We start from the raw sequence: 13,966 nt of genomic DNA on the forward strand, positions 1-13,966 counted from the left end.
GTGATGACGGTAGGTACAGCAACAACTGTTTTATTGTTCTGCCTTAGCGAGCGAGTGTTGAAACACAGCGAGACAGTGAGACGAACGATCTCTCAACGATGCTGGCAGCATAACAGCTGTACTTTGTAAGAGACTTGCTGAGAGCAAACTGGATATCGCGTTAATTCAGGAGCCATGGACGAACAATAGTAGAATATTGGGAATTCCTACAAATACTTCTAAAGTATTTTACAAAACAGGACAGCAACCTCCCAGGGCTGCAATTTTGGTGAATGGAAGAACAAAAGTGCTTCCAATTACAGAGTTTATTGAACGAGATATTGTTGCGGTTATGATGGAGGTACCGACAATTCGTGGAAAAACGGAAATATTTGTCGCCTCAGCATACTTTCCGGGAGATGCTGACGATGTGCCTCCACCAGAAGTAGCTGCTTTTATTTCATATTGCAGGAAGCAAAATAAAGCTTTCATTATCAGGTTGTGACGCAAACGCTCATCACACTATTTGGGCTAGTTCGGATATCAACAAAGAGGTGAAAACCTGTTCGACTATATTGCAAAAAATGATGTAGATATATGTAACAGGGGAACAAACCCACTTTTTCAAATGCCATCAGGCAAGAAGTTCTTGATTTAACCTTGTGTAGTCATACACTTTCGGAAAAAATCAAAAATTGGCATGTATCAGAAGAAATATCTCTATCTGATCACATGCACATATTATTTGAATATGAGGCTGGAAATCAACTCATAGAAACCAAAAGAGATCCCAGGAAAACTAACTGGGAATATTATATCTCAAACTTGGCTAGTGAGGCGGAAAACTTAAGCACCTCATTAAATACTAGTCATGGACTTGAAAAAAGTTCTAAGCAACTTTCTTGCTTGATACTGAAAGCTTTTCAAGTCAGCTGCGCTGCTAAGAAACGTTCTTCAAATAGAGACGTATCTTGGTGGAATACCAATTTACAAAAGATGCGGAAAAAAACCCGGAAACTCTTTAACCGGGCTAAACGTACACAACAGTGGGAACAATACAAAGAATCCCTAACTGCTTACAATAGAAATTCGAAGATCTAAAAGGATAAATTGGATGCACACTTGTGAAAACATTGAAAGTACTCCAGTAGCTGCTAGATTGCAGAAAGTCCTTGCTAAAGATCACACAAATGGTCTTGGGACTATTAAAAAAGATGACGGGTCTTTTACCAAGACAACTTATGAAACATTAGAAGTAATGATGCAAACACACTTCCCGTGTTCTATCATCAATTCACATGAAGACCAGAATGCATCTGTTACGCAAACTGGTGTTAATGAAGCCAGGCGAGATATTCAACAATCGAATAAAGTCACTGGGATGAATTGCACCAGGAGCAATGCTGGCATTCTGGCCAATGAAATATTCATTGAACAGAAGGTTGAATGGGCGATTGATTCACTTGAACCCTTCAAATCTCCAGGTAGGGATGGAATTTTTCCTGTACTACTACAGAACACCCGTTCGGACTAAGATGTTTCAATCGATCTTAATATTAGGCTATATTCCGACTGCATGGCGGGGAGTGCGTGTCACATTTATCCCAAAAGCTAATAAGAAGGATAAATCATCCCCAAAATCATTCAGACCGATTAGCTTATCGTCCATTATACTAAAAATAATGGAAAAACTAATAGATGAGCACATAAAATCATCTTATTTAACGAATACTCCTCTGAGCAAAAATCAGTTTGCATATCAGGGTAAATCTTCAGTAACAGCGCTTCACAAGTTAGTTACAAAGTTAGAAAGATCTTTTGCAGCAAAAGAAATTTCACTTGCAGCGTTCCTCGACATTGAAGGAGCATTCGATAACACATCTCACAGTTCAATGAAGAATGCTATGTTGAAACGAGGTTTCGATGTATGCATTGTTGACTGGATTGGCGAGATGTTATCAAAACGAGAAATATCGGAAAACCTTGGAAGCTCATCAATTAGTGTGAGAGCAGTAATAGGGTGCCCTCAAGGAGGCGTACTATCACCTCTATTGTGGTCTTTAATCGTTGACGATCTTCTCAAACAACTGGAGGCTCGAGGCTTCGAGATAATTGGCTTCGCAGATGATATAGTTATATTGGTGAGAGGAAAATATGACTGTGTTATTTCTAATAGAATGCAAATTGCCCTAAATTTCATCACATTATGGTGTGAAAACGAAGGATTAAACATAAACCCTTCAAAGGCCACACTAGTGGCGTTTACAAGGAGAAGAAATTATTCTTTACCTACATTAAAACTGAAAGGAGCAGATTTGAAACTTTCAAACTCAGTCAAGCATCTTGGCGTTCGACTTGACAGTAAGCTGAATTGGAACTTACATCTTGAAGAAGCATTAAGCAAAGCTACAAATGCTTTATGGATAAAGTAAGGCGACGTTCGGTAAAAAGTGGGGACTAAAGCCAAAAATGATTCAATGGATTTATACGGCGATTGTGAAACCCAGAATATCATATGCCGCATTAGTATGGTGGCCAAAAACAAAAGAAAGGGTGGTACAGAAGAAGTTGGGAAAACTTCAAAGATTAGCTACTCTTTCAATAACTGGTGCGATGAGAAGCACGCCGAACACAGCACTAGATGCTTTGCTCCACGTGCTACCATTGGATCAATTTATTCAATTAGAAGCAGAGAAGAGTGCTTTGAAGATCAAAAGAGATTCAAACCTCTTCGAAGGTGACCTAACAGGACATCTTAGTATTCTAAACAAAATAAGTATCAACTCACTGATCACAAACAACGATGATTGGATGAGAAGAAGATACAACTTTTATCGATGTTTTGATGTAATTAATCTTGAGCGAAGCACATGGACAAATGGTGGACCAAATCTTCGTTCAGGATCGATTGTGTTTTACACCGATGGTTCAAAACTGAACAATCAAGTTGGAGCAGGCGTGACTGGCCCAGGGACGAATATTTCGATTCCCATGGGAAAGTGGCCATCTGTTTTCCAAGCTGAAGTTCAGGCTATTCTTGAATGCTCTAATTTATGCATACGTCGAAATTACAGGCATTCAAATATTTGCATAATGTCTGATAGTCAAGCAGCATTGAATGCTCTGAAATCAGCAAGATGCACATCTAAACTCGTTTGGGAATGTGTTCAGTCACTCCAAACCTTGGGTAGTCGTAACAAAGTGAACCTATATTGGGTTCCTGGTCATTGTGGCATTGAAGGCAATGAACAAGCTGATATGCTGGCAAGACTTGGTTCATCTCGACAATTCATGGGTCCAGAACCTTTTTGTGGTGTATCTGCGTGTTCTCTTAGAATGGAACTGAAATCTTGGGAACATTCAAAAATAGAGGACATTTGGAAGAACACCTTGATTGCGAGGTCTAAACGTTTCATCACACCAAACGTATTTATCACTCGCAAAATCTTAGATCTTTCAAAAAAAGATCTTAACACATATACAGGTCTTGTAACAGGCCATTGCCCGAGCCGTTATCACTTGAAGCTGCTAGGAAAACTTCAAGATGATGTATGTCGCTTCTGCGGTATACATGTGGAAGACTCGGAACATCTGTTATGCCATTGTCCGGCAATTTAAAAAAAAAAGATTACAGTTTTTCAACAGGGGGTTGATAGAACCCTCTGAAGTTTGGAGAACAAGTCCCAATTTGGTAGTACGATTCATCAGAACCATAATACCGTATTGGGAAGACGCTGGTAGTCAAGGTGATGCAATTGCTCTACATAGCAATGATGCATCAACTTGACAAAGCTATATGAAATGGGGCATATATCACAATAGATCTAACAAATGGTCGCAGTGATTAAAATACCCAACAGGGGGAAAAAAAAAAAAATTCAAATCAAAATCAAATCCAAATCAATAAGCAATCCAAACCTTGTCCAAATCCAATCCAAATATAATCCAAGTCAAATTCAAATCCAAGTCAAATCCAAATCCAAGTCACATCCCAATCCAAGTCAAATTCAATACTAATCTAGTCCGAATCCGAACCAATTACAAACCAAAGTACGTACGTATAGCAAAGCGCCTCAAAAAATTACAATGAGATTTGTTTCAATTTGGGTTCATGCTCAACATACTTTAATAAATCCATTCCAATTTTTTTTTTAGATTAATTTTTATTGTTCCAACATTTTTTAAACAAACACATTCTTAAAAATTCGATCTATTTATTTGCGATTTCATTTATATCCATTCCAACTCCAGTTAAGGTTAAATATAATCCGATTCAATTTCACTTTATATTTGAATCAATTCACTTAAAAGTGATGTGTCAAGCATCTGTTGCGTTAGTGAAAAGACATTAAAATCATATCAATTAATTCATTCCTAAACTTGCAAAAAAAAAACCCTTTTGTTCAATCCATTTTGAAAACCTCGAAAATTGTACTTCTGCTCAGCAATACTTTCTCATGATTTTTTTTTTGTAACACAGCTCTCTCTGTCTCAGTTTTTTTAGGATAATTTACAAATTGCGTAGCTCTCGCATAGCTATTTCTCAGTTCTGGATACCTCTCGCTCCGAATATCTTTCTCCACAGAGACCCCTCTCTCTCTGGCTTTTTAAACCGTAGACATCTCGCTCCAGCAATCTTATATTGCAAAGAGTCCTCATGTTAATTTGTGTGTATCGGAGTAAATTTGTTCATATTCGCTATGGATATAAGTTGCCATTTTCTTTTGTAAACTTTTGTAAATTTTCTACAAATCCAAATCGACAAATGCATTTGTTTGAATTTTATTTTTATTGAATTCCAAATGATTCACATGCCGTTCAATATAATCACAATTCAATTTGGGAACTTCTACTGCGCCATGTAATGACCGAGAGTGAATTGTCGAAACGTTTGGTTGTTGGTCGCTTTGCAACCATTTTTTTTGCATCAGTTCATCATAATAATGTTCATAAAACTTGTTTTATGTTCTCTCGGCTAATCAGAACGTGTTCATGGGGCTTACTTTAGCCGTGCGGTAAGATGCGCGGCTACAAAACAAGACCATGCTGAAGGTGGCTGGGATCGATTCCCCGGTCCGGTCTAGTAAATTATCGGATTGGAAATTTTCTCGACTTTCCTGGGCATAAAATGTATCATCGTGTTAGCCTTGGTGGAAATTCGCGGCAAAATGTTCAAAATTTCGCGGACAGCCAATTCAGAATATCTTAAAATTCGCGGAAATTTCGCAGTAAATTATATTTCTGTACAAAAAAATAGAAAAGGCAATGTAGATTCCATATTTATTTACATTGTTGCGTTCATTAATTTCAAATTATTTTTTTTTATTATTTCTTTGTATTACTGGTCAAAAGCACTTGGTTGGTCAAATTTTTTTCCGTCTACTTTTGGCGCTGGGAAGTGTTGATTAAATTGTACTGGCTGTACGTTGTACGTTCAACATCTACCGAGTTTCTAGGAATAGACAGATATCAAATTAATATGAGACTAAAACAAATGAAATTGTAAAAATACCTGCAAGCAAATCCATGATTTTGTTGTAGGCCAAATGAATCCTCACGTGACGACTTTCGAACCAAGTCAAGACCTCAACCAGTTTAAAAGTGATTTGACTGATGAAACCAATCTTTTCCTTTATTACTCGGTCCTGGAGCAGTTCTTGGAGCTCAGTCAAAGCATTTGTGGCAGCTGATACTTCGAGTTCATGTTCGATGAATTTTCGGTAGTAAGTCACATATTGAGCATGGTAGATTACACTAAATGCCAACTATTCCATCTCGTTATGACCGGTGTAGGGGGCAATGATACACTTTCTTTATCAACGCCGGCTGGTTCGGCTATGATTTCATTAAAACGACATTTTCTCGAGGGAAATGAGAATGAGAAAAAATAGATTTGAAACATTTGGCTGAGGCAATAGAATGGAATAAAATTATTGACAGGAAAGGTTAATGTCACAGTTTTTCGCGATAATGTTTAAATTTCGCGGCTAACATCAAATTTCGCGGCTTCCGCGAAATCGCGAATTTCCACCACCCCTACTCATGATATACGAATGCAAAAATGGTAACTTGGCTAAGAAACCTCGCAGTTAATAACTGTGGAAGTGCTTAATGAACACTAAGCTGCGAGGCGGCAATGTCCCATTGGGGGATGTAATGTCAATGAAGAAGAAGAAAAATACATCCGCCATTACGCATTTTTGTTCGAGGTACCCCCTGAGGCCAGCAAGGGCAGTGTTGGTAGAATCAATCGTTCAAATCTCAATCATCAAAGCCTCATGGGCAAGCTAACTCGCTTGCGATTCTGCAGGAAGAGCATCACGCTTGAGTTTTTCACGCAGTTTCGCTCATTCGCCATTCGCTCCAAAAAGCGTAAAATTCCAATCGAAGCGTTTAGGTATTAGATCTGTTCAAATTTCAAAAAGTTTCTTCAAATCGACCGGTCAACTGGTATTCCCTATTTTTATGCTAAGATAGACTTAAAAATTCAGGATTGATCAAATCTTAAGAACTCCCTGCGAAATTTGCGAAGAAACTGCCAAAAAACTCGCTTAAAGATTTTCCAAAAGAGTTGTCGGCGGAGATGCAGTTTAAGTTCCAAAAATTGACAATGTTCCAATTGACAGCCGGTACCGAACCGATCTGACATTGTTTAAAATTTTCGTGCAGGAAAAGTATACTAGAAGTGTAAGTGACGTCATTATTAATTTTAAATTTCAAACGATGTCATTTCGACAATTTTAACTTCAGTCGTCTAGGGTTTTAGTTTTGCTTATTTGCAGTTGTTATTTACATGAACCCTGCATGTGAGCGCCAGCCACGCTATTTTTGGGAAAATTGCGAACTGCTCCGTTATTCTGAGTTCTCCCTCTTGAAACGAGAAGAGCTTATGTACCAGTCAAGAGGAGTTCATTCCAAGACTCCAAATAGAAGTTGATTTGATTCACACTTGATCTTCCAGACCAATTAATCATTCCATAGAATTGATATAATCGAATTTAAATTTAGCTACGTCTCATTTTATTTTGCTTTTCACTGTTGTAGCTTACTTCCATCTAGTTAAGTGCAGCTGCCTTACTGGAGTGATAAATGACTTCTGCTTAATTAATATTATTTCATCTCCGTCGTGCATTTGTTTCCATGCGAAGATTGAGATGTTAGGAGTCGTTAATCGATTCCAATAACGACGAAAGAAACGCAGTCTCATTCCGATCGAAAAGCATTTTTGCTATTGACGCACCGCTGGTTGAACCGACAATAAATTTACATACACAATCAATTCATGAATAGACATGACAAATAGAATTCGATAATAAGGAATCTGTCCCGCCATTAGGCAGACGATTAGCTCAATGGTGTCGATTTACATATTCAATCTACAATATTCTCAACTAATCAATCGACCGGTTCGGAATTCCAGTAGCATCGAACGCCAACGTTTTTCCATATTTCACTAAATCCTGTTTTATTATTCTCCTTTTTCCATCGCAGCTTGCAAACTCTACTCGAAAAGCAACCTGCGCACCAAATCGGATGGAGTGCAGTTTCTCCGGCTGAAGGAGGATTTCCCCGTCGGAGGCGAAATCGTGTCGCTGTACGCCTATCCGAGGAACTCGATTCTGATCGCCCGGACCGAGAACTCCAGCGATTCGGAGTACTTCAAGCTGAAGGAGGTGAACAACACGGTGGTCAGTGTGATACTGAACCGCAGTCTCGACCAGCTGGTGGATAACGACAATCCGCAGAGCATACTGAAGTTCAGCGTGTTTTGCAGCGGGACGTCGATGAGTATGAAGCATGACAATGTGAGTATGGGGTGGAATACCGTGTTTTAGATCTAGTAATTGGAAATTCTTCAACATAGCGATATATTGATATATTTCTTTGGATATGCAATATTTTTCCTCAAGCTGTCGGCCATATCTATTTTGCTGATTTTCGGTCATTCTATTCGTAATTGGATGGATGTAACAGGATGATTATAAAATTCTTAGTTGCTATTCTGCGTAGATAATGAGAGTTTTATTCTTCGAATTATCAATAGCGTCTATCTACACTCCTGGCCAAAAGTTTGGGTTCACCCTCGAAAAATATAGGCAAAAGTTTTTAGCCATATTTTTGCCGTCTTACATCCGATTTCGGGTATTGTTAGCTCAGTACATATAGATTGTGAGTGGATCTTGCATCGTAGGTGTTTGAAACGAACAATTTTTAATTTTTCATCTACTAAAATATTACTTTAAGATACACATTTTTCTTAAATTTATTTGACTTTTCTCGAAATTTAGCCCACAAATTTTCGAAAAGCATTAATGAGAAGCATTAATGAAATTTTGGCGGAAAATTTTTGTTTTACACCCAGGTTTTTTTTACACGGTTTGGTTTTAGTCGTTTAAGACCTTCAGCGTCAATGAAACAATGAGTTGACCCCACGAAAAAATTCACAAAAAATCAAAGAAAATTCAGAGGGTATTTAAAAAGCTGTGAAAGTTCAGGTTTACCGAGAAATTGATGAATTCCAACCGTGTAAAAAAAACCTGGGTGTATTTTTAAAAATCAATATGTTTACTCAAGTGCATGGTGTGTATCGGCCAAAAGTTTGTATTTACCTACTATATGATGAACCGGTCATATATTTGAGGTCACTCTCCTGATACCGTCGTGCGGGGCTTCTTTTGACTCCGGGGGCTACTTTGGATTTTTGATTTTTTGAAAAAATTAAACGGAAAAAATACCAAATTTGAAACATAAAGTTGCCATCAAACTATCAACAAGACACCCAATTGGTGATAATGACAATTTTATTGTTATTTTCGTTATAATTCTTGTTTTAAAATGTCCAAAGTAGCCATTGATTTGTCAAAAGAAGCCCCGCACGACGATATGCGTTTTAATGCCGAATATGGTCTAAAGTACAATTCTTAACCTTTTGTTTGTAAACTAACTTTCTTAAATATGTATTTTGCCTGAATTTATGCATTTATTATTATTATTATTATTTATTTTAACCAAAATTTAGGAAGAGGGAAAAGCCCCTTTGAGTGAATTCCTTTCGAATTCTTTCTCAAAAAGGCACAAAACCTCTTCATCTTTTCAAAAAAACGTTATAATAAACATTACAATAAATAAAAATATATATATATATATTTATCATCAGGAAGAAATCCATATCGGAGCCAAATCACACCAGGACGAGATACGAAGGGGGTTCCTTAGATCAAAAATCTGAAATAAAATAAGAACAAGGGAAACGAAAAAGTATCAAATATTATAAAAAATATCACTGAAAAAGACTAATATATGTTTCATTATCATTATATTTCTATGAGCAAGGACGTCACGAATGGAAGTTGGAACAGAATAGCCTAAGTTAGTAATGTTATCAATGAATTTTTTCCTAGGTAAAACATATCGGGAACAAACAAGAACTATGTGATCAATGTCTTCATATGATATTCCACAATCACAAAGATTAGTGTCATTCATATTGATACGATATAAATGACTTATAAATGGTTAGACATAAGTCGTGAAAATATGCAAATGAAATTTCGTCCGACAGGCAAATTTTTAAACCAAGGAAAATGATTTACCTTCAGACAAATGGAATGGCAATAACGTCCTTTATCACTACAATTCCATGAAATTTGCCAGTTATTTATCGATTTTTTCTTTAATTTGGAAAAATATTCATCCGGAAATATATCCCGATTGATAATAATTCCACGAAAAACGCCTAAATTTGCCAACGCATCAGCTTGTTCGTTGCCATAAATATTGCAATGAGCAGGAATCCACACAAATTTAATAACAAAACCTTTGGAATATAAATTTAATAGTAATTCTTTGAGCTTCAAAATAGTACGATTAATTTTGAAGCTGAAATTCATTGAATCTAAAGCATGTAAGCAACTTAAGCTATCAGAAAAAATAAAAAATATGTTCGGCTCGAGATTTTTAATCAAACAACATGCAAAATACAAAGCATTCAACTCAGCTATGAACACAGAACAAGGTGATTTTAACTTATAAAAATGAGCTAAATGATTATTATATACACCAAATCCAGCAGTATTTCTAATTAAAGAACCATCTGTAAAATAAAATTGGTCAGAATTGACCCCAATGAATCTCCGTTCGAATAATAAATTTAAAAAATTTGAATAAAGATGATTAGGAATATACTTCAGTTATTCAAATAAAGATAAATCTACATATGGACGATATGAATGAACATTTATACTTAATTTATAAAAATCATCACAAGAAATTGGAACAATGTTTTCAGCGGAACAATAAATAAATGAACACAGAATTCTACTAGTGGGATTTATTTCAAGTAAAGACTTCAATGTACAAATCATTGGATGATTATTGGCCATACAATTCAGCAAAAATTTACAATTCAACTCATCAAAACGAATTTTCAGAGGAATAACACCAGCTAAAACCTCTATTGATTTGGTATGAGTGGAATTCATTAGTTTTAAACAAATTCTTAAACTTCGGAATTGTATTTTCTCAAGTTTGGAAAAAAATGTTTGAACAGCATTTCCAAAAGCAAAACAACCATATTCCATGACTGAGTGAATAGTAGTTTTATAAAGTGTTATTAAATCAGAGGATGAGCACCCACCAAGTACCAGTAATTGTACGAAGGAAATTAATTCGTTTCAAACAAATTGTCTGAATATATTTGATATGAGTATTCCACGTCAAATTTTCATCAAACCAGATGCCAAGATATTTATAAGTCAAAACTTGTTCTATTTCATGACCATTTAAATATAGTTGGATATTAATTAAAGAATGTTTACGAGAAAATAAAATGAATTTCGTTTTCTCAATAGAAAATTTAAAACCATTGTTATGTGCCCAAATATCAATATTATCCAAACAACATTGCATGAAATGACGAATGATTTCTCTACTGCTTCCGCTTATAAATAAAGCATTATCATCAGCAAATTGAATTAAATAACAACCATTAGGAATAATGGAAGCAATATCACTAGAGGCTCATGGCGGAGAAGCCTCAATAAAGAATTAAAAGAAGTCGACCGAAATCTAACCTGGCAACAGGTTAAAGCGATAGCCGGGCATCGCTCAGGATGGAGATCTTTCAAGTCGGCCCTTTGCACCACCGGAGGTGTACAGGATCCATAAGTAAGTAAGTAATATCACTAGTAAATAAATTATAAAAAAATGGACTTAAACAAGATCCTTGTGGAAGACCAAAATAACTATAACGAATCAATTTGGAAGAACCATTATGATAGAAATGCATTATTTTGAACGAAAATAAATTGTACAAAAAATTGGAAATAATAAAAGGTAAATGAAGATCATTCAATTTATTAAAAAGCAGATCAATTAGAACAGAGTCATACGCACCAGAAACATCAAGGAACGTAGCAACAACATCTTGTTTTTTATTAAAAGACAATTGTATTTGCGAAGATAAAAGCGCAATACAATCACGAGTACCGCGACCTTTCCGGAAGCCATATTGAGTAGGCGAATAAATTTGATTTTTTTCAGCCCACAGTTCTAAACGGTTCAAAATCATTCTTTCCATAAGTTTACGTATACATGATAACAAACTAATAGGTCTACGACTATCAACTAACGATGGATCTTTACCAGGCTTAAGAATATTAACTACTTTAATGAAGCGCCATTCTAGAGGAAGAATATTTTGGAATAAGAAAGAATAAAGAATTATATAAAGAAAGTAAATGCAATTGCCCGTCAAAAGGTAATTTTTGTAATATAATGAATTTTATATTATCTAATCCATGAGCAGTATTCTTGGTGACTGATAATGCCAAGTCCATTTCTTCAACAGAAAATTCTGCATTGAGTTCTGGAAAATAATTGAATTTTTGATTATTTCTAAAGCCTAAACAAGAAGGAACAAAATCAGGACAAATTTTAGAAGCAAATTGGTCAACCCAATCCTCTGTATATTCCAAGATAGGTTGAGACGAAGAATTATAGTTTCTTAAATTACGTGCAACAGACCACAATGTGGATAAAGAGGTATCATTGTCGAGATTTTGTATGAAATTTTTCCAATAATTTCTTTTTTTGAATTTCGTTATTCTAGTGAATTGTGCTTCTGCTTTGCAATATAGAAAATAGTGTTCTCTAGATCCTAGTTGACGAAATTTTTTAAAAGCAAACGACTTATTTTTCAGAGCGACGGAGCAATCGTCATCCCACCAAAACGTAGGATTTTTTTTCTTTGGGGAAGTCAAAAAATTTTTTTAGTTTGACTCTTTTGTAAACATTGGATCAATATTTTTAAAACATATTATAATTTTGAAGGGGTGAAATTGAATTGTCAAAGTTATTTAATGAATGAGATATTAAATCAGAAAATTTATTCCAATCAACATTTACAGTTAAATCAGGAATAATAATCTCTTCAGATACCACTTTATGAGTTTTATTAAAAATTGATATTATTATTGGTAAATGATCACTACCATTTGGGTCATCAATGATTTTCCAAAAAGAGTTCATGGATAATGAAGTAGAACAAAGCGATAGATCTATACATGAATGACGATCAGGGGAACAGCAATTGTAGTAAATGAGCCGTCATTAAGAATATTCAAATTTAGTTCATCGATTAAATCCATAATCAATGAACCTCTACCATCAGTTTTGTCACTACCCCAAGCAGGATTGTGAGCATTAAAATCACCAAGTATATAAAAAGGAGGAGGAATTTCAGCCAATAAATATTTTAAATGAGAAATAGAAAAGTTTGCTCTAGGAGGAATATACAAACAAATAATTGAAAACGTCAAACCATAATGATTAATTGAAATTGCAATGTATTCAATTTGTGAATTTAATGAAATATCTAAATATTTAAACTCAATATTATTACGAATGCCAAATAAAACTCCTCCATATGGAACATCACGATCTTTTCGAATAATATTGAATGAAAGAATACAAAAAGATTTCTCCTGAACTAACCATGTTTCATTAATTCAAATAATGTCTATATTATTATTATATATTAAAGTTTTTAATCTATCAATTTTTAAAATAATACTATGACAATTCCAATGTAAAATGGTCAATTTGATGTTATTAGAAGCCATTAGGACGAAAAAATAGAAGTAATGAGGGGCCAACATGAATTTAATTTCTCAAGAATAGAAGCCAAAAAAGGAAGACATTTTTTAATGATATTTTTCCAAAAATCGCTAAGTCCTAAAAGCTCTATTAAATCTTCCAAAATACTCAAAACAGAATTATCGTTACATTCATTACTGTGAAGATTAGTATTAGTATTAGTTTGATCGTAATTATTTCTAAAAGAATTATGAATATTATTTTGAGAATTAGGAATAGAATTAGAAGTAGGAACAAGATGAGGGAAATTATTATCATAAGATGTTGAGGGTTGAGGATCGCAACTGTAATCTTGTCTTTTGGGTGAACTATGATTTCTTTTTCTTTTGCTAGGAGGTTTATAAACAAAATTATCATTGATTTCATTTACATTCTCATCTTCAACTTTTAATAGTGGCTCAAATGTATTCAAAGAGATAAAATTGTCAGAAGATTTAATTACTTCTGAATAGGACAATCGATTTTTATTTTTTAATTGTTGATTAAATTTTTGTTGGTTGGAAATGAAAACTTAACAATCATTGAATGAATGATGAATTTTTCTACAATAAATGCAAACATCAGATTGTTTCTCGCAATCAGACGAATTATGAACATCACCGCATTTAGAACATTTCGGTTTGTTGGAGCAAAAGTGTGATGTATGCTTAAAAAGAAGACAACGATTACAATGCATAATAAAGTCTAACATTAAAAATAACATTATCAATAAGAACAAAATCGTGAAGAATAGATCCAGCAAATGTTACTTATATACAATTAGAATGCTCATAATTAGTGTCTTTTTCAGAGTATTTCAATTTTGAAAAATGATTGCAATCTAACATCTTAA

At 34.8% G+C, this 13,966-nt stretch overlaps 1 protein-coding gene across 3 annotated transcripts in view; it reads left to right on the top strand.

The window, feature by feature from the left end:
* The window catches only part of LOC134221652 (cadherin-89D), a 234,960-nt gene that overhangs the window by 176,424 nt on the left and 44,570 nt on the right, over positions 1-13,966 (top strand). For all 3 annotated transcript variants that reach the window (XM_062700843.1, XM_062700851.1, XM_062700856.1), the window contains exon 2: positions 7,471-7,784. In XM_062700843.1, the coding sequence (XP_062556827.1) occupies positions 7,471-7,784 (314 nt within the window). The remainder of the gene's footprint in view (positions 1-7,470; positions 7,785-13,966) is intronic.

This window comes from Armigeres subalbatus, chromosome 1 (genome assembly GCF_024139115.2).
Source record: "Armigeres subalbatus isolate Guangzhou_Male chromosome 1, GZ_Asu_2, whole genome shotgun sequence".
NCBI lineage: Eukaryota > Metazoa > Arthropoda > Insecta > Diptera > Culicidae > Armigeres > Armigeres subalbatus.